The sequence below is a fragment of the Sapajus apella genome, unplaced genomic scaffold, assembly GCF_009761245.1.
Source record: "Sapajus apella isolate SASKATOON/1434 unplaced genomic scaffold, GSC_monkey_1.0 scaffold27, whole genome shotgun sequence".
Classification (NCBI taxonomy): domain Eukaryota; kingdom Metazoa; phylum Chordata; class Mammalia; order Primates; family Cebidae; genus Sapajus; species Sapajus apella.
In genome coordinates this window covers 9,874,839-9,897,045 of record NW_022436967.1, presented here as the reverse complement: position 1 = coordinate 9,897,045, position 22,207 = coordinate 9,874,839, and the positions used below count along the sequence as shown (strand labels likewise).

Sequence of the window (22,207 nt, the reverse complement as noted above, 5' to 3'; positions counted from 1 at the left end):
AACCCCTTCCTGACACCTTATATAAAAATTAACTCAACATGGATTAAAGACTTAAATGTAAAACCCCAAACCATAAAAGCCCTAGAAGAAAACCTAGGCAATACCATTCAGGACACAGGCATGGGCAAAGATTTTATGACTAAAACACCAAAAGCAATGGCAACAAAAGCCAAAATTGACAAATGGGATCTAATCAAACTAAAGAACTTCTGCACAGTAAAATAAACTATCATCAGAGTGAACAGGCAATCTACAAAATGGTAGAAAATTTTTGCAAGCTACCCATCTGACAAAGGTCTAATATTGATTCTGCAAGGAACTTAAACAAATTTACAAGAAAAAAAAACAAACAACCCCATCAAAAAGTGAGTAAAGGATATAAACAGACACTTCTCAAAAGAAGACATTTATGCGGCCAACAAACATATGAAAAAAAGCTCATCATCACTGGTCATTAGAAAAATGCAAATCAAAATCACAATATCAGTTAGAATGGCAACCATTAAAAAGTCAGGAAACAGGTGCTGGAGAGGATGTGGAGAAACGAACACTTTTACATTGTTGGTGGGAGTGAAAATTAGTTCAACCATTGTGGAAGACAGTGGGGTGATTCCTCAAGGATCTAAAACCAGAAATTTCATTTGACCCAGCTATCTCATTACTGTGTATATATCCAAAAGATTACAAACCATTCTACTATAAAGACACATGCACACGTATGTTTACTGCAGCGCTGTTCACAATACAAAGACTTGGAGCCAACCCAACCGCCCATCAATGACAGACTAGATAAAGAAAATATGTCACATATACACCACAGAATACTATGCAGCTATAGAAAAGAATGAATTCAAGTCCTTTGCAGGGACATGGATGAAGCTGGAAGCCACCATTCTCAAACACAGGAACAGAAAACCAAACACCTCATGTTCTCACTCACAAGTGGGAGCTGAACAATGAGAACACGTGGACACAGGAAGGGGAACATCACACACCAAGGCCTACAGCGGAGGATGAGGATTAAGGGGAGAGAGAACATTAGGGCAAATATCTAATGTATGAGAGGCTTAAAAGCTAGGTGATGAGTTGACAGATGCAGTAAACCGCCATAGAACATGCATACTTATGTAACAAACCTGCATGTTCTGCACATGTATCCTAGAACTTAAAGTAAAATTAAAAAAAAAAGAATTCAAGTAGTAATAAAGTACTCTAAATAAAATAAAATTGGATAATAGAAAAATGAAAGAAGGAAGGGATTGGGAAGAACAGGGCTAGATAATGTGGTGAGGAATGCCTTCCTGATAAGAGACTGGATGAAAAGTCCAGTCCCGGGCAGCTCTGGAGAAATGCATTCAAGGCAGAGGAAACATGTAAAAGGTCCTCAGGTTGAAACTAGTTTACCATGTTTAAAGACGCAAATGTAAGGTGAGAGTGACTAAAGAATAGTAACAAAAGGGAGTTTGATGAGTGGTCTATACATATATAAATACAAAAACATAAACTCAGTTATAAACAGAGACAGAGAAACCAGTTTAGTTCTAGATTTTCAGGATACTATTAAAAATATATATTTAAAACTTTATAGTTAAAGCTTAGGCAGATAGGATTCTGGTGGGCTTTGGGGAATGGTCTTCTTCACAATATAATGATTTCGAATAGCACCAGAACAGTGGCGTTGACCATGTAATCTCAGAGATTTCCTTTCTCTTTTTTCACCCAAGAATAGATAAAACATTCATAATACATCTTCTGAAATTATCTAAACAAATCAATTTAAAGGGAGGAGAATAACATTTTCTGGGCCAGCAGTGAAAAATATTGGCTTTATTATTGTTTTTATAAGTATATACATGAACTCCTTCCCAAATTTCAAATACGTAATAAACATTTACTATATTGTATTCATAGGATATTGTCAGCACACATGAATGGCATAATTAGGAAAAGTAAAATCAAATGTAATATCATACTATTGATTATCATTAGTCAAATTATAAGAGCACATTAATAAAAAATAAGTGCTTAAATAATTCCATTTTATAATGCCATTTAAATCTATATCATATTTAGTTGTAATCTTAAAAAAATAAATATCAGGCTATCAGAAAAGAAAAAAATAACAATATGCCAAATATCACTACATACTAGCTTCATATATTAAGCACTTTAGGTACTAAATACTAACTTTACAATCTTGTTGAGGTTTTATGATTTTGTGTTCTAAAGCTATATATATATATATATATATATATATATATACATATACGTATATATACATATGTATGTGTGTATATATGTGTATATATATATACGTATATATACATATGTATGTGTGTATATATGTATATATATATATGACTAAATAAATATCTTTAGATAGTTTTAAATTTCAAAAAATCCTTTTAGTGACTGTTAAAGACTAGTTTAAGAGATTCTGCTGTGAAAGAACATTGCATGTATCAAGGATTAGTAAATGTTTTCTGTAACGGGCCAGAGAGTAAATAAATATTTTAGGTTTTGTGAGCCATTCAATCTCTGTCACGACTATTCAACTTCATAATCACATAAAGCAAGGCAGCCATAGACGATATTTAATAAATAAGCATGGCTGTGATCCAATAAATTTTATTTACAAAAAGATGTGGCAGTCCAGAATTGGCCCACAAGCTATAGTTTGTGAACCCCTGACAGATGTAATTAAACCACTTTATCAGTACGCTTTGGCTACAGGTAATAAAATATCCAACAAATAAATGAGAATAGTCATTTCTATTTTATTCACTAATGTATCTCAAAGCCTTAAATGGTGCCTGACATTTAGTAATCACTCAATAGTTGTGAATAAATATTTTCTTACTTCACCTAATATGAAGTTAGAAAGCATATAGTTCCAGATTTGCTTCACCAGCTCAATAATGTCATTTAAGGACTTTGCAAATGTTTCCTCATGTTTCTATTCTTTTATTCTTCTTGTGTTGCTGATATCTATGCACATAGTTAAAAAAATGGCTATAGCAGCTTCACACATCACTTTTCAAAATGACAAGGAGCAGGAAAAAGGGAAAGCTTTCTTTTTCCCCTCTCTCCTCTTATCAAAGAGAAAAAGCTTTTTCAGAAGCTCCACAACAGGCTTTTCCTTTATATCTCATTGCCTAAAACTAGGTCACATGTCCACTTCCAAGCCAATTCCTGGCAAAAAGACATAAAACCTGGTTTAGGTCAATGATTTATTATCTCAGGTTGTGGAAGAAGCTCATTCTCCCTAAGCACATTGCTATTGGAACAAAATCAGGGTTATGTGACTATGTATGAAGGAAAAAAACAGCTCTTGTACTGGGAACAGATGATGTCTTCCATACCCTCAATAGAAAAATAAAAAATGACAACAATAAAATTTACTTTGTATTTACTTAGTATCAGAAAATGCTGCACATGTATTCATTCAATTATCTTAATTTCCTTCCTCTGGAAAGCTATGAGAGGAGAAAAAAATAGTATTGAGAAAGAAACAAGGAAAAGCAAAACAAAACAAAAACCTCTATATTCTCAACATGATATACGTTTCAAGGATTTAAAAATGGGAGAGAGAATGAGATACTAATAATAAAATATGTATTTTTTTTTACCTTTTCCTCGGTCTGATTTTTGTAAAATGACTTCATTATTTCCTATTTTAGTAAATTCTCAGATAATATACTCTGGTATACAAATGTAAGTATTAAAATTTTTCCAAAACTCAGTAATATGAAATTGTACACTATTACATAATTCATGTCATTGCTAGCTTCCATTATTTAGACCTGTCCCTGTATATATATTTTAAGGCATTTTCCTTAAAAATAATAAATTCTTGACCAGCCTAAAAAAAAAAAAAAAAAATAATAATAAATTCTTTTGATTTTGTAGTCCTTAGCTGCAACATATAATTAAAAGTAGGATGTTTCCTAATGACATAATTAGTAGAGTTGACTTTAAAACCTGATAACACTTTCAAGTTAACAAAAGTGTTTTTAATAAGCTTAGAATATATTTTTTCACACTTTCCTATTGTACTAGGAATAAACATATTCATGAGACATGGCAATATTACTATTAAATAGGTGAAGGTAGATTTTAAGAACTGGCTTCAAAAGATCTGGATGTGAAAAGAATAATATAAAGTCCAAAATAGGAAACAATTAAATGATTATCTCAACCATAAAATACCTTGTCTATTCTCAGCACATTAAAATACAAGCTTTATCTAAGTATATTGGTGATTCAGAAATATTTATAATATTCTTTACTAGGAAGAGCATATTCCTGCTTCCTAAGTATTTTGGAAAAGAATAGTAAATCATAAAAAGTTTAGACTAAAAAAATTTCCCATGGGAAAAAAATAAATGAGAAAAAGTAAAAGCCTAATTAAAAGATTTAGTTTATTTTACACTTCAGTAAACACTGACAGCTTAAATATACGACATTTTTGGAAATTAGAAGGAAAGAGAACTAATAGAAAATACAAGGAAGAGAGAAAATAATGTAATAGTCAAAGGCAAGACAATTCCATGGGTGTGCTATGTAATTTTAAGAAACTCCAGGTATTAATTTAAATATAGCTACACTAAAATAAAAATAAAATTACTATATAATATAGAAGAATGCAAACAAAAGAATGTCAAACTTTAAAAGAGCCCATGTTTTGAATAAATTTAGAACTCAAAAAATTTTGGATGTTTAGTCTAGTTAAAAGTCAACAAAAAAAGATGTTTCAGAGTTCAGTCCAATTATGTGAATATTACGGGTTAAAGTTAAGAAACTTGGTATGGAAAAGCTTTAAACATTTTTTAGTAGCAAATATAAGAGAAGATCTCTATTACGTTAGACTGAGAAAGGACTTCATAAAGGAGATACGAAGAACAATAACCACAGGAGAAAGTGAGAGATTCAAATACTTTAAGAAAAAAAAAAACAAGAAAAAAAATTCTGTTCACCAAACACACCACAATCTGGGAATATACATTTGAAACACCTATTATGGAGTGTGTTGTATGAACCACTGGTGCTCATTATTTATTTCCATCCCTTTCCATATTCTGGCCTCTGTCACAGGGGTAGAAAGTCTAAAGCTACATTTCCCAGATGTCTTCCAGCTGAAGTTGTGGATAAGATTAAAATTTTACCAGTGAGAAGCATTTAAGGGAGATATAGAAGGCAGAAGTGAGCTGAGACCATTTTTCTGTTGATATGGCGGCTGGTAAGCAAAAGTGGATAGACACAAATGTCTCTTGTCAATATCCTATGGCCCTTTTTCCAGTATCAACTCTCTGGCTTTATGGAAATCATGCTGCCATGGTAGCAATAGAGATGGTGGTAGCACCATAAATTCTTGACCTCAAGATTATAGTATCTGAGGTGTAACTGTAAAACCAATGATTTAGTAGCACTTAAATGTAAGTGAATTAAGTCCTTTCTTATTTGAAATTTCTAGAATGGTTATTGTTTATTGCATTGAGACTGATGAGCACATCAACAGACTTTCAGAATACAGATCACATAATGTACTTTGACAATTTAATAAAGAAAAGCTAAGTAGAAATGGAGAAAATATATGAACAACCATTTTATGAGAAAAGAAAACCACATGGGTAAATAAACATAAAAAATGGTCAACAACATTGGTATTCAGGAAAATGCAAATTAAAACTATAAAAAAAATTTAAGTCAAAATGATAAAAATTAAGAAGCCTGACAAGAGTACAGATATTAAAAGATATGGATCAATATAAAGTCATAAATATCACTGGTAAGAATATAAATTGGTATAGCTACTTTGGAAATTAGGTTGATGTTATATCGCAAAATTGAAATTCACGAAGCCTGACAAGAGTACAGATATTAAAAGATATGGATCAATATAAACTCATAAATATCACTGGTAAGAATATAAATTGGTATAGCTACTTTGGAAATTAGGTTGATGTTATATCGCAAAATTGAAATTCACATAGCCTATAATCCAGCAACTTTCTTCCTTGAAACTCTTGCACTTGTGTATGTTATTGATAAAAAAATTAAGTCGCGCGTGGCTCAAGCCTGTAATCCCAGCACTTTGGGAGGCCGAGGCGGGTGGATCACGAGGTCAAGAGAGCGAGACCATCCTGGTCAACATGGTGAAACCCCGTCTCTACTAAAAATACAAAAAATCAGCTGGGCATGGTGGCGCATGCCTGTAATCCCAGCTACTCAGGAGGCTGAGGCAGGAGAATTGCCTGAACCCAGGAGGCGGAGGTTGCGGTGAGCCGAGATCGCGCCATTGCACTCCAGCCTGGGCAACAAGAGCGAAACTCCGTCTCACAAAAAAAAAAAAAAAAAAAAAATTAAGTCTCAGAACATTAGACTATAGCATTTTTCTATATTCTTTAAAAATGTAAAACCAAACAGTACATTGTTTGGAGATACACACACTTATAAAAAACTGTAAAAGCAAGGGAATAATAAATATGAAATTCAAGATAGTGCTTATCTCTGGCAGAGAGATAGGGAAGAATGGGAAATAGAAGAAAAACATGGATAAATGCACCAGTATTGGTAATATTTTAACAAGTTTTCATTTTATCAATATGTTTTTCTAACATACATACATATTATACACTACACTATTGATTGCTAATATTTATAAGGTGCTTATTTTGTATCCTACTCCAAGCACTTACTTTATCCCTTACAGTCAGCCCCATGAAACAGGTTCTATTACTACCTCTGATTTACAGTAGAGGAAACTAATGCAGAAAGGGAAGTAACTTGTCCAGGGTCACACAACTAATCAGTAATCGAGCCTGGAGTCAAACAGAAATCAGGCCCCACATTCTTTATTATTTTTTTCTTTTTTTTCCCCACCCCCCACAGAATCCACATTCTTAACCATTAATACTATAGCTATCAAATATCAAATAACAAAAAAATTAATCTGAGACAATGATAAAAGATAGAACCAATAGTTAATTGATTTACCTTTCATTTTCCTTGATGACATTTTCAAGTTGTAGTTTCATCTCACCCACCTGTTTCTGAAAGAATAAAATATGGTGTGGCAATACATTTTCCAGACAATTAGATCCCCATTAAGTAGACCACTCATGTAAGCAATCAGATTCTGACACTAGTCTACAGATAAGAAAGACTTATTCTTTATTTCTAACAAGGGATAATTAATATGGACAGTTAACACACAGAACACAATAAAACATTTATTTTAAATAGAATATAAATAAAATAGAAATATTTTATGTAACATAGTGAGAAATATTTATAAATGTAATTCCTATGATCTGTAGCTGTGAAAAACAAATGAAAGATATTCCTCAGTATATCACTATAACAAATACCAGATGGTTCCTTTATCTTGAATGTATATCTTAGTTACCTCACCTCAGTTTAGGTGAAGTCCATATAAGCATACATATTTTTCTAGTATTCCGAAAGGTAAAATGCTAACAATAAAGAAGAAAATGGAGGTCTTTTTTAGGAGTCATTAATTCACCACCTTCATTAACTATCTAAACTCTCTGTACCATACAAAGCTGCTAAGGTAAACAGACAGGCTCACTGAAAAATAGTAGGAAGGATGGAAAAAAAACCAAAACAAACCCTAACTAAAATACAAGGAAGAATAAAATGTACACTAGAAAGGGAATTAAATGAAGGTCTGATTAATGCTCTCTGAAGGAGTAAAAGATGTTAGGATTTGAAAAGAAAAGGACGAGAATTTAAAGTAGGTGAAAATATGAGTAAAAACAAAATAGCAGAAAATAAGTAGTCAACTCTTAGTAAGTCTGAATGAGCAAGTGTAGAGCAGGAAAAAAAAACGAACCCTGAATTTACATGTAAAAGGATGCAAAAATCTCACTTAAAACTGTAATCAATTTATGATTGTGTATTAGTCTTGATTGTGCTTCCTAGGCTAATGGAGAGAAGCTAATCCTAGAGTACACCTTTCAAGGGATGGGTGGAACAGGCAGTTCTCCAAGCCTTTTTCTCTCCCTTTCAACCAGAGAAGATCAAGGCAGCTTGGTCTAGGAGATCAGCAAAAGCAAATTCTAACTATAAATTTGGTTTGAAAGGTGAATTTTCCAAGGTCTCCATTATGCCTGAAACACACACAAATAAACCAACATGAATTAATTCACTACCACATAATTAAGCACTGACCATATATGGAGTGATATAGTGAGAGATAAAATTGGAAAGAGAGGTACAGGGTTTTGAAAATGCCATGGCAAGAGGTTTGGATTTATTGTAGCAATTATATTAATTTTATAATTTTTAAAGGAATTGATCTTTTTTGTTTTTTTCCTGAGATGGGGTCTCACTGTTTCCTAAGCTAGAAGGTGAGAGCATGATTGCAGCTCACTGCAGTCAATAAATTGATCTTTAAAAGTTGCAAAACCTTAAAGAGTATTTATTACTCCTAAATAATTATGTAAGATATATATTCACTAGCTAAGACCAAAGATGGATCATAATATTCACACTAGAAATTTCTTATGTAAAATATTTCAAAATATTTATATTTGGAAGGAAGTGAAATCCATATAGTATTTCTCACATCATCAAATTCTTCCCTACTATTTACATTTTTCTGGCAGAAAATCTTCCATATAGAGAATTAGACTGCTACTTTTCCTGCTTTGGAGATATACTATTTTTTGACTAGGTCAGAAAGTCATAAGAACTAGTCCTCCTAATCAATCACATCTCTCTAAGCAACAATTCTTAGCTGTCAACATTTTTTTTCTTTAAAAAAAGGAGCAATTATTTTTATCATCATAGACTCTTTGGCTTTCTAGCATAGTTTATTTTTCTCATAATTAATTCAGTGGTCACCCTTTGGTGGTAAAGAATGCCAAATGGAAACACAAAGTTAAACATCTTAGTAAAATGGCTGATTAAAGAAATACATGAATCAGATTATAAAAATTTAAAAGAATCTAATTTCAAGATAATTAGCTATTCTATGTTATAACAACCAAAGTATATAATATAATATAATATAATATAGGAATTTAGAGAGAGTAAATTCAGCAGAAACTTTAGATTCACTAGTCCTAAAAATAAAAGCAAAATATCATTTGTGCAAAAGAGAGCTTTCTGTTGCCCTTTAATTGTCAACTAGAAAGATTTAAAGACATTACTGTGCTTGTCATAAATTTAAATGTCTACAGGCTAAAAAATACACAGTAAAGACCAGGAAAAGACTTTATGGTAAAACAGACACTATAAGTTTAATGGAATGCTTTTATTTGAAATTTGAGTCTATAAGACAACTTTGTACATTTATGTATTTGAAAAATAACCGTGGAAATGAAAGCCTACATAATTCCAAATGCAGTAAAAGAACCTAACTTTATTTTTATAAATTGGAAGTATTATGTATTATGTGTTCTTTTAGTAAAACTACATATCAATGCATTAATTGATAAATAAGGGATTGTTAAGCTAGCTCTAATCATCTTATTCCCATAAGCCCTGGCATTTGGTCATTCATTAAATATTTAAGGGCCTACTATGTGCTACACTTGAAAGTATACAGTACGATCCCTTCATGCCCATGCATAAAAAGAAATGGAAGTAAGGGAGAAAGTTCTTAGAGTCTGCCACACACACAGCCCCATTCTGAGAAAATCAGTCTTGGGGGGTGCTTTAATATATTTTATTTATTTATTGAGACAGAGTCTCTTGCCCAGGCTGTAGTGCAGTGGCATGATCTTGGCTTAATGCAGCCTCCACCTCCTGGGTTCAAGTGATTCTCCTGCCTCAGCCTCCCAAGTAGCTGGGATTACAGTTGTGTGCCATCATACCTGGCTAATTTTTGTATTTTTAGTAGAGACAGGGTTTCACTATGTTGACCAGGCTTGTCTTGGAACTCTTGATCTCAACCATTCTGTGTGCCTCGGCCCCCCAAAGTGCTGGGATTACAGATGTGAGCCACGACACCTGGCTGGGTTGCTTTAATATAAAGTCATTATACTCTCTTTCATTTGCAATAATGAAAGCCAACCCTGCTACCCTTGCCACAACCATATTCACCCAGGAATTGGAATCTAAATCAAATATAATCATGAGTATATTCAAGCTCTAATGAAGAGAGGTCACTGCCTCCTGATAGGCTTACCTTGAGACATATAAGTTCTATTTAAGAAATACTTCTATTATATTGTTATCCCAGTATCAGAAAGGTCAAAATTTTAGGGAAAAATGTTAAAGACATTTTCAGATCAAAGAAACACATTATAAATATTAGGTATACTCTAAACATGTGGCTGACTGAAACTCAAATTGTACCCTAAACAATTTTGTGCTATTATTCTAGTTCTCCATAAGCCTACTACACATCCTAGTTTAAGCAGCCCTGAGACCCAAAATGATAATCCATTCTGCAAGTAATGGGACATGCAGATAGAATGAGGTAAGAAGGAAGGTCTAAAAGGATGAGAGGCAGTTTTATGTTAAAAAAAGAGAGAGAGATGTAAGCAAATAATGAGATTAAGAGATTACTCTAAGCATCTAAGAAATATTTCAACCAAGATAGCAAGAGCAAGGAAATACTGAATTAAAAGACAAAACTGAAGAGAATCTTGACTTTTTTCTTTGAGGCAAGGTCCAGTTCTGTTGAATAAGCTGGAGTACAGTGGCTTCACCACAGCTCACTGCAGCCTCAACCTCCCAGGCTCAAGTGATTCTCTCATTTCAGCCTTCTGGGTAGTTAGGACCACAGATGCACACTACTACACCCAACTAACTTTTTTTTTTTTTTAAGAGATAGGGTCTCACTATGTTACCTAGGCTGGTTTCAAGCTCCTAGGCTGAAAAAATCTTCCCACCTTAGCGTCCCAAAGTGCTGGGATTATAGGCATGAGCTACTGTATCCAGCTAGAATCGAATCTTTAAACATATGCACATATATACATGCACACACACTTACAGAGGACCATCAATTGGTTAGTTACAGCAAATATTGTCTTCATCATCAATGTCTTTTTAAAAAGAGGAAGTCTATTTTACTTTTTATTTATTATTAAAAAATTTGTTTTTTGAGACAGAGACTTGCTCTATCACCCAGGCTGGAGAGCAGTGGCACAATCTTGGCTTGCTGCAAACTCCGCCTCCTGGGTTCAAGTGATTCTCTTGCCTCAGCCTCCCAAGTAGCTGGGATTATAGGTACACATCACCAGGCCCAGCTAATTTTTTGTATTTTTAGTAGAGATGGGGTTTCACTGTGCTGGCCAGGCTGGTCTCAAACTCCTGATCTGCCTACCTTGGCTACTTTTTATTTTCATAATAAAATATTTAAAAAGCCTCATAACTATGATTTCATACCTGATAATATTTCAGCTGCCCATTTAGTTCTTCTAGATGCTTATCATACTCAGTAATAAGAGGAGCTAAAAACCTAAAAAAAAAAAAAGACAATAAAGATATAGCATATTCTGTTCCATCTAGTTTAATAAATATGTAACAAGTAAAATAAATTACACATAAAAATTTTATGTTTAGTTTACCTACGCAATCAATACTTTTCCTTTTTTTTCAAAACCAGGAGTTTTAACTATTTGCACAATTACTACTTTGGGATGAGAAATTCTTTGTTGTGGGGTGGCTAGTCTGTGCATTGAAGGATGTTTAACAGCATCCTTGGCCTCTACCCATTAGATGGCAGCAGCAGCCTCACTTTCCACAGTAGTGACAAGCAAAAATGTTTCCAGATGTTTGCCAAATATCTCCTGAGGAAACAAGAGTAAAATCGTTCCTCACTGAGAACTAATTTTATAGACCCTGTAATACTTGCTTTTTCTTGTAAATTCAAGAACAAAGCATTTAAACTTAACAGCATAAACAAACATTTCTGATACTAAAAGAATTGTTTTAATGATAATTAAATATAACTAAGAAAATGATATTTTTCTAGTAATACTTTACCTTTGGTCAAATGCTAGGTTTTCAAATCTGTCGCCTCCTTCTCCTTTGCAGACAGCTTTCTATAACAGAGAATGTGCATCTTAAAATGTTTTCTCACATCATTCTAGACAAAATTGACAGTGATTTAACATTAAATGCAATTAAATTTTTACAGCCTTAGAAAATCTATTTATGTAATTCAAAATGAGAGAAAAAGAAAAAATAACAAGCTTAACTGATATTGAAATGTATTTGTTAAATTTAACACCCATGCATAACAAAAACCACTGGCAAATCAGAAATTTGAGAAATTTTTCTTAATTTGATAAAAATAGCTGCCAGAAATCTATATCAATTACAATTTAAAGGTTGAAAAGCAAGATACAAGGCTATTATTATTTATAAACGATTTGGCCATTTACCTAAAAATTCAGTATAATCTACCAATTATTAGAACCAGTAAGAAAATACACTAAAAGTTACCATACAGAAGATGAACGCTTAAAAAAATTTCAGTAGCTTTTTTATATGCCAGCAATAATGAGAAAATGTAATAGAAAAAAATCCTACGCACAACTATGACAAACAATATCTGGGAGTGAAGAATTGAGAATTTTTCTTATTGAGAAAATAAGCTTTACTAAAGGATATTAAAGGAAATCTAAACATGGTACTATAACATTCATGTATGTGTGCAACGGTCAATATTTTGAGTATGTCAGTTCTCTATAATTCACTGCAACTTCATTGCATTGAAAAATGAAGTTCCAATAGAATAATTTATAACACTTAATCTTAAATAAATCCTAAAGTTCCATGAATGGGTAAGTGTGCAAAATCAGCCAAAATAATCTTGCCAAAAAAAAAAAAAAAGGAAAAGAGCAAAGAAAGGGGGAAAAATTTGGCTTATTACATAGCAAAACACCACAATGCTACAGCAATTTAAATAGTATGCTATAGATACAGTAACAAATACAACAGTATACCAAACCCAGAAATAGATTCAAGCATTTATAGGCATGTGGTATATAAAAGAAGAGGAATTATAATTGAATGGACAAAGTACTGCTATCCAACAAATAGCATTGGCTAACAAAACAAAATTAGATTCCAGCACACACTAAATAGAAAAATAAATTATAGATAAAAATCCAAATATTGTTAAAATTTAACAGTGATTGCAAGAAAATGCATTATTGACCTTGAGTTAGACAATGCTTTCTTAACTTCATGATTGCAGAAATTTGTGTCTATTTTGTTCACAAATACCCCAAGAAGCATCTGCCATGCTTGTTTGCCGAAATTACATTTGTTAGCTGGAAGACACCAGGAACAAAACCTATAAATGGAAAGACTGATGCATTTTACAACATTCAAATTTAAAACTTCTATACAGCTAAAGACACCATAAGCAAAGTTAAAAGACAGTATAGCAAACCCAGAAATAGACTCAAGCATTTATAGGTAGGTGTATAGCATTTGTAACATGACCAGACATTTAGTATCTATGGAGTATGGAGAAACATTTAAACGCAAGAGGTACCATGTTGTACCAGTGGAGCCTTTGCTGTAAAACATAGCTAACAAAATGTCTTTTAACAGAATAAATAAAAAATGATACGATAGAATTCTATAAGTAGTGTAAAAATTAAATTTATATGTATCAAAATAGATATATCATAAAAAACAAAGAAGTTATTTCTAGGGGTGGAGAGAAGAAAATAAGACAGAGAAGAAAGGCGTTCAAAGAGATCACTAAAAGCATCTGTAATATTCTGGCTTTTTGAAGGGAGAAAGTATTCATGATCACATATATAAAAAAGTAATTTTAAAATATAACTCAAGCTTCTGATTTCTAAAGTTTCACTTAATAATTTTTGACATCTTTACTCTGTAAATACTTATTTATCTACTATGTGCAAGGGCCCATGGTAGGTACAGTAAATAATACAAAGATGATCAAACAATTCATAGTCCTTATCCACTGAATGGATTGTAGAGTTATAGGAAGAAACAGGCAAATAAGCAGGAGCAATAATAAGAATAAAGACATACCATGAAAGAGGCATAGAATGGTGAAAATGAGATGAAAGGAAGTTAATCAAAACTGTTTTTATTCAAGTACTAACTACATACAGAAGATACACAAATTGTAAGTATAGAGCTAAATAATTCTCACAAAGTGAATATATTCATGTAACCAGATCTCAAATCAAGCAACAGAGTACAAGTACTCCTCACTTTGTATATTGGTATAAATGTCTTCATTTTACACAGTTCTGTGGAAATATCAAATCCAAGTAGGGACAAAGTTCTGATACACACAAGTTTTAGTTAACATGGTACTGCAAAAAGTGAGAACTACTTAAATGACCAACAACTCCCAAACCCCTAAGTCACTACCCCTAGGTTCCACGTGGAACCCAAATCCTGACTTCTAAGAGTAGGAAATCATTTTGCCTGTTTTTAAAAAATTTAAAGAAATATAACGATATAGCATATTTTCTCTTATGTCTGGCTTCTTTTGCTTACTATTGGGTTTGTGAGATTTATTCTTACTGCTGGAAGTAATTTTGGTTAGTTCATTCTTATTGACATATACTATTTCACTTTATAGATATGGCACAATATATTTATGCCTTCTACTATTAAATAATAAGTATTTGGGTTGTTCATTACTTGGCTATTATGAATAGTGCTGCTACAAACATTCTTGAAAAGGTCTTTTTGGTACATGCATTTCCGATGGGTATACCTACAGGTAGAAATGATGACTCATAAGGTCTGTATCAGTCAGATCTACAAGAAAATGTCAAACAATTTTCTGAAGTGATCTTAACAATTTACTCTCCCACAGTCAGTATATGAGAGCTGTTCTACATCTTTGTCAACACTTGGAATTATGCCTTTCACTCTAGAGAGTGGATGTAGTAGTATCTCCTTGCAGTTTGAATTTCCATTTATCTGATAATTAACGAAGTTGAACACTCTTTTCTACAGTTATTAAGCATTTTAAATACCCTCTTTTGTGAAGTGATAGTTCAGATCTTTGACCTGCTTCCTAATGGAAACAGTTGTTAATTTGATGACATTCTTCATATATTCTAGGGTTATGCAAGATTACAAATATATTCCCCCATTCCATAGCTGGCCTTTTTACTTTTTTTCTTTTCTTTTTTTTTTTTTTTTAATTTTACTTTAGGTTCTGGGGTACATGTGCAGGTCATGCAGGGTTGTTGCTTAGGTGCATATATAACCAGGTGGTTTGCTGCCTCTATTCCCCCTTCATCTATATCTGGCATTTCTCCCCATGTTATCTCTCCCCATGCTCCCCCTCAGGCTGTCCCTCCCCTAGCCGCCCCCCCAACTATCTCAGGTGAGTGATGCTCCTCTCCCTGAGTCCACGTGTTCTCATTGTTCAGCACCCGCCTATGAGTGAGAACATGAAGTATTTGGTTTTCTGTTCTTATGTCAGTTTGCCGAGAATGATGGTTTCCGGATTCATCCAAGTCCCTATAAAGGACATGAAATCATTGTTTTTTATGGCTGCATAGTATTCCATGGTGTATATGTGCCACATTTTCTTTGTCCAGTCTATCATTGATGGACATTTGGGTTGGTTCTGGGTCTTTGCTAATGTACACAGGGCTGCAATGAACATATGTGTGCATGTGTCTTTATAATAGAAGAATTTATAGTCCTTTGGGTATATACCCAGTAATGGGATTGCTGGGTCAAATGGAATTTCTATTTCTAGATCCTTGAGAAATCGCCACACTGTCTTCCACAATGGTTGAACTAATTTATACTCCCACCAACAGTGTAAAAGCGTTCCTGTTTCTCTACATCCTCTCCAGCCTGATTTTTTAATGATCACCATTCTAACTGGCGTGAGATGATGCCTCAATGTGGTTTTGATTTGCATTTCTCTAATGACCAGTCAAGATGAACACTTTTTCATGTTTGTTGGCCTCATATATGTCTTCTTTTGAAAAGCATCTGTTCATACCCTTTGCCCACTTTTGAATGAGGTTGTTTTTTTCTTGTATAACTGTTTTAGTTCATTGTAGATTCTGCATATTAGCTCTTGGTCAGATGAGTGGATCGCAAAAAGTTTTTCCCATTCTGTTGGTTGCCGGTTCACTAAAATGATTGTTTCTTTTGCTGTACAGAAGCTTTTAATTTTAATTAGATCCTATTTGTCTATCTTGGCTTTGTGTCATTGCTTTTGGTGCTTTAGTCATGAAGTCCTTGCCTATGCCTATGTCCTGGATGGTTTTGCCTGCATTTTCTTCTAGAGTTTTTATGGTGTTAGGTTTTGTGTTTAAATCTTTAATCCATCTGGAGTTAATTTTAGTGTAAGGTGACAGGAAGGGGTCCAGTTTCTGGTTTCTGTACATGCTAACCAGTTTTCCCAACATCATTTGTTAAACATGGAGTCCTTTCCCCATTCTTGTTTTTGTCAGGTTTGTCCAAGATCAGATTGTTGTAGATGTGTGGTGTTGCTTCTGAGGACTCTGTTCTGTTCCATTGGTCTATGTCTCTGTTTTGGTACCAGCACCATGCTGTTTTGATTAGTGTTGCCTTGTAGTATAGTTTGAAGTCCGGCAGTGTGATGCCTCTGGCTTTGGTTTTTTTGCTTAGGATTGTCTTGTCTATACAGGCTCTCTTGTGGTTCCATATGAAGTTTAAAATGCTTTTTTCCAGTTTTGTGAAGGTCATTGGCAGCTTGATGGGGATAGCATTGAATGTATAAATTACTTTAGGCAGTACGGCCATTTTCACAATATTAATTCTTCCTAACCATGAGCATGGAATGTTTTTCCATCTGTTTGTGACCTCTCTTATTTCCTCGAGCAGTAGATTGTAGTTCTCCTTGAAGAGGTCCTTTACATCCTTTGTTAGTTGTATTCCTAGGTATTTTATTCTCTTTGTAGCAACTGAATGGGAGTTCACTCTTGATTTGCCTGTTTGTCTGTTATTGGTATATAGGAATGCTTGTGATTTCTGAACATTGATTTTGTATCCTGAGATTTTGCTGAAGTTGCTTATCAGTTTGAGAAGATTTTGGGCTGAGATGATGGGGTCTTCTAAATATAAAATCATGTCATCTGCAAATACAGACAGTTTGACTTCCTCCTTTCCTAACTGAATAACCTTTATTTCTTTTTCTTGCCCAACTTCTTTGGCTAGAGCTTCCAATACTATATTGAATACAAGTGGTGAGAGAAGGCATCCTTGTCTAGTGCCTGATTTCAAAGGAAATGCTTCCAGCTTTTGCCCGTTCAGTATGATATTGGCTGTAGGTTTGTCATACACAGCTCTTATTATTTTATGTTCCATTGATATCTAGTTTGAGAGATTTTAGCATAAAGGGCTGTTAAATTTTGTCAAAGGCCTTCTCTGCATCTATTGAGATAATCATATGGTTTTTGTCTTTGGTTCTATTTATGTGATGGATTACATTTATGGACTTGCATATGTTGAACCAGCCTTGCATCCCTGGGATGAAGCCTACTTGTTCATGATGAATAATCTTTTTGATGTGCTGCTGCATCCAGTTTGCCAGTATTTTATTGAAGATTTTTGCATCAATGTTCATCATGGATACTATAGGCCTGAAGTTTTCTTTTTCAGTTGAGTCTCTGCCTGGTTTTGGTATCAGGATGATGTTGGTTTCATAGAATGAGTTAGGGAAGATTCCCTCTTTTTGTATTGTTTGGTATAGTTTCAGAAGGAATGGAATCAGCTCCTCTTTGTACATCTGGTAGAATTTGGCTGTGAACCCATCTGGACCTGGACATTTTTTGCCTGATAGGCTATTGATTGCTGTCTCAACTTCGGCCCTTATTATTGGTCTATTGAGGGTTTCAACTTTTTTCTCATTTAGTCTTGGTAGAGTGCGAGTGTCCAGGAATTTATCCATTTCTTCCAGGTTTACTGGTTTATGTGCATAGAGCGGTTTGTAGTAATCTCTGATGGTAGTTTGTATTTCAGTGGGATCGGTGGTGATATCCCCTTTATCATTTTTTATTGCATCTATTTGATTCTTCTTTTCTTTTTTATTAGTCTGGCTAGTGGTCTATTTTGTTGATCTTTCAAAAACCAGCTCCTGGATTTATTGATTTTTTGAAGGGATTTTTGTGTCTCTATTTCCTTCATTTCTGCTCTGATCTTAGTTATTTCTTGTTTTCTGCTAGTTTTTGAGTTTTTTTGATCTTGCTCCTCTAGCTCTTTCAATTTTGATGATAGGGTATCGATTTTAGATCTTTCCTTGCTTCTCTGGTGGGCATTTATTGTTATAAATTTCCCTCTTCACACTGCTTTAATAGTGTCCCACAGATTCTGGTAAGTTGTGTTTTCATTCTGATTGGTTTCAAAGAACATCTTTATTTCTGCCTTCATTTCATTGTTTATCCAGTCAACACTCAGAAACAAGTTGTTCAGTTTCCAAGTAGTTGTGCAAATTTGAGTGAGTTTCTTAATACTGAGTTGAGACTATTATGATTTCCATTCTTTTGCATTTGCTGGGGAGTGTTTTGCTTCAATTATGTGATCATTTTTAGAGTAAGTGCTATGTGGCGCTGAGAAGAATGTATATTCTATGGATTTGGGGTGCACAATTCTGTATATATCTATTAGGTCCACTTAGTCCAGCTCTGCATTCAAGTCCTGATGTCCTTGTTAATTTTCTGTCTCGTTCTGTCTAATACTGAGAGTGGAGTGTTGAAGTCTCTCACTATTATTGTGTGGGAGTCTAACTCTCCTTGTAGGTCAATAAGAACTTGCTTTATCTATTTGGGTGCTCCTGTGTTGGGTGGGTATTTAGGATAGTTAGTTCTTCTTGTTGGATTGATCCTTTTACCATTATGTAATGCTGTTCTTTGTCTCTTTTGATCTTTGTTAATTTGAAGTCTGTTTTATCAGAGACTAGGAGACTAGGATTGCAACCCTTGCTTTTTTTATTCTCCATTTGCCTGGTAAATCTTCTTCCATCCCATTATTTTGAGTCTATGTGTGTCTTTGGACATGATGGGTTTCCTGAATACAGCACACCGATGGGTCTTGACTTTTTATCCAGTTTGCCAGTCTGTGTCTTTTGATTGGGGTGTTTTGGCCGTTTACATTCAATGTTCATATTGTTATGTGTGAATTTGATCCTGCCATTTTGTTCCTGGCAGGTTTTCTTGCCCATTAGTTGACTCATTTTCTTCATTGTATTTTTGGTCTTTGCCATTTGGTGTGCTTTTGCAGTGGCTAGTACTTGTTCCTTTCCGTGTTTAGTGTTTTTTGCAGGAGCTGTTGTAAGGCAGGTCTGGTGGTGACAAAATCTCTCAGTAACTGCTTGTCCATAAAGGATTTTATTTCTCTTTCACTTATGAAGCTTAGTTTGGCTGCATATGAAATTCTGAGTTGAAAGTTTCCTTTAAGGATGTTGAATACTGGCCCCTGCTCTCTTCTGGCTTGTAGGGTTTCTGTGGAGAGATCTGCTGTGAGTCTGATTGGCTTCCCTCTGTGGGTGACCTAACCTTTCTCTCTGGCTGCCCTTACCATTTTTTCCTTCATTTCAAACCTGGTAAATCTGATTATGTGCCTTGTGTTTGCTCTTCTTGAATAATATTTTTGTGGAGTTTTCTGCATTTCTTGAATTTCAACATTGGACTGCCTTGCTAGGCTGGTGACATTCCGCTGGATAATATCTTGGAGCACATTTTCCAGCTTGGATTCATTCTCCCCATCACACTCAGGTACACTGATCAAGCATAGATTAGGTCTCTCCACATAATCCCATATATCTTGGAGGCTTTGTTCACTTCTTTTCACTCTTTTTTCTCTTGTCTTCCCTTCTCTTTTTATTTCATTGAGTTGATCTTCAATCTCTGATATCCCTTCTTCTGCTCCATCGATTTGGCTATTAAAACTTGTGTTTGCTTCATGTAGTTCTTGTGCTGTGTTTTTCAACACCATCAACTATTTTATGTTCTTCTCTAAGCTGATTATACTAGTTAGCATTTCATCTAACCTTTTTCAAGGTTTTTAGTTTCTTTGCATTGGGTTAGGACGTGTTCCTTTAGCTCAGAAAAGTTTATTACCCATCTTCTGAAGCCTGTTTCTGTCAATTCATCGTACTCTTTCTCAGTCATGTTGCATTCCTGTGTTGATGGGGAGTTGTGATCCCCTGAAGGAGAAGAGATGCTCTGATCTTTGATGGTTTCATCTTTTTTACGCTGTTTCATCCCATCTTTGTGGATTTACCTGGCTCTGATCTCATGGAGCTGCTTGATGGGGTCGCTTGTCTGTCTATGAAGGTGCTACCGGGTTTCCAATGACTCCTTCAGGTTACTAAGTAGGCTTCCTATGTCTTTTTTGTTTATACTGGGAGGTTAGGCCTGCCTCTTCTGCTGACCTGGAGGCACTGCTGGGTGGTCAAGAACACCACTCGGTTGCTAGGTAGGCTTCCTGTGTTTTTGGTTAAAACATCAAGCCTAGTCCCGCCTCTTTAATGGTGGGTTGGCCTTTCCTCCACGGAGCTGGATCATTCAGTGTTCAGCTCAGACTGAGGCACTGGCTGTGCAACCCACCAAAGTTAGTGCTTCAGCCCTCTGGAGTTTGTAGGGGAGGACAGAGACTGACCCGGCCACACTGTCTGTCTTGCCGCTTTCATCTCCCTCTCTCTCCAGGCAGTGGGAGGGAGCAATAGCTCGGTTCGCAGGCTCTCCTGGCTGGCTTATGGACTTATGTGTTTGCTTAGATCTGTGCAACAATTATTAAACAGTGCAAAAATTATTAAATTAAATGGTGTCCTGGATTATTATTCATCTCTGTGCTTATAATTCCTGGCGCTCGACTGACAAAGATCCCCTGTTCTGTGTATTGCTGAGGCTTTGGGGGAAGCACTGTATCTGGACTGGGGTGCTGGAGGGGGAGCCTCTGACTCACTGGTCAGATGCACTTTCCGGGTAAAGCAGCACCCCTCCCTACCTCGGTCTGCTCTGCCAGGGCTTTGCTCGCCGTCCTGCCAAACTGGTTGAAATGTACCTGGTGCCTTGGTTGGGGCTAGGAGATCTCTTGATTTCTGTGTCTCTCTTGCTGGGTGTTGTGCACCACAGTTGTGTCTATTCGACCACCTTGTTCCTTTACCACCTTTTTACTTTCTTAATTGTGTCTTAAAACATAAATTCTTTCATTTTTAAGTGGCCCAGTTTGTCCTGTTTAAGCCTCTTGTCTCCTATAAGTTCATAAACTTGTTCCCTCAAATTTTATTATAAAAGCTTTATTTTACCTTACCATGTAGATTTGCAATCAATTCAGAAGTGACATATAAGAATAGTTTGGGTAGAGATCAAAATTCATTTTTCTTTATTCTATATGAAAGCCTAGTATGTGTAGAGTTATTTCCAAACTTTATTCTTTTTAACTTGCTTGTTTCCTTGCCCAATATCATACTAACCAAATTATTATAGCTTTACAGTAAATATTAAGATCTGGTAGTATCTGTTTCTCAGAGTAGTTATTCTGCAAGATTGTCTTAGCTCTTCTCCTTCTTCATATACATTTTGAAAACATAATAGTTCTATTTTTAGTTTTCAAAGGAACTTCCATACTGTTCTCCACAGTGGCTAAACTAATGTACATTTCTACCAACAGTGTATGAGGGTTCTCCTTTCTCCACAACCTCACCAGTATCCATTATTGCTTGTCTTTAGGATAAAAGCCATTCAAACTGGGGTGAGATATCTCATTGCAGTTTTGATTTGCATTTCTCTAATGATTACTTATGTTTAGCATTTTTTCATATACTTGTTGGTCAGTTGTATGTCTTTTTTCACCTAATTTGCTCACTTTTTAATTGGATTTTTCTTTCAATGGTTGAATTGAGTTCCTTGTATATTCTGATATTTATCTCTTGTCAGACATATAGTTTTCAAATACTTTCTCCCATTTTGCAGGATTTCTCTTCATTCTGTTGATTGTTTCCTCTATGATACATAAGCTTTTAGGACTAATATAATCACATTTGTCTATTTGTCTATTTTTGTTTTTCTTGCTTGTGCCTTTGAGGTCTTCTCCATAAAATCTTTGCCAAGGAAAATTTCCTGAAACATTTATGTTTTTGTCCACCAGTTTCATAGTGTTGGTTATTATTGGCTTTTTTTTTTTTTTTTTTTAGTCCATTTTGTGTTGATTTTTGTATATGCTAGAGACAGGGGTGTTTTACTTTTTGCAAATGGATATCCAGTTTTTCCAGCACTATTTTTTTTTTTTT

General features: G+C 34.6%; 1 protein-coding gene across 2 annotated transcripts in view; it reads right to left on the bottom strand.

The window, feature by feature from the left end:
* SCLT1 (sodium channel and clathrin linker 1) overlaps positions 1-22,207 on the bottom strand; it is a 231,804-nt gene that overhangs the window by 158,764 nt on the left and 50,833 nt on the right. For both annotated transcript variants that reach the window (XM_032292285.1, XM_032292284.1), the window contains exons 3-5: positions 11,962-12,020; positions 11,362-11,434; positions 6,997-7,052 (exon numbers count right to left, since the gene is read on the bottom strand). In XM_032292285.1, coding sequence (XP_032148176.1) covers positions 6,997-7,052; positions 11,362-11,434; positions 11,962-12,020 — 188 coding nt within the window. The remainder of the gene's footprint in view (positions 1-6,996; positions 7,053-11,361; positions 11,435-11,961; positions 12,021-22,207) is intronic.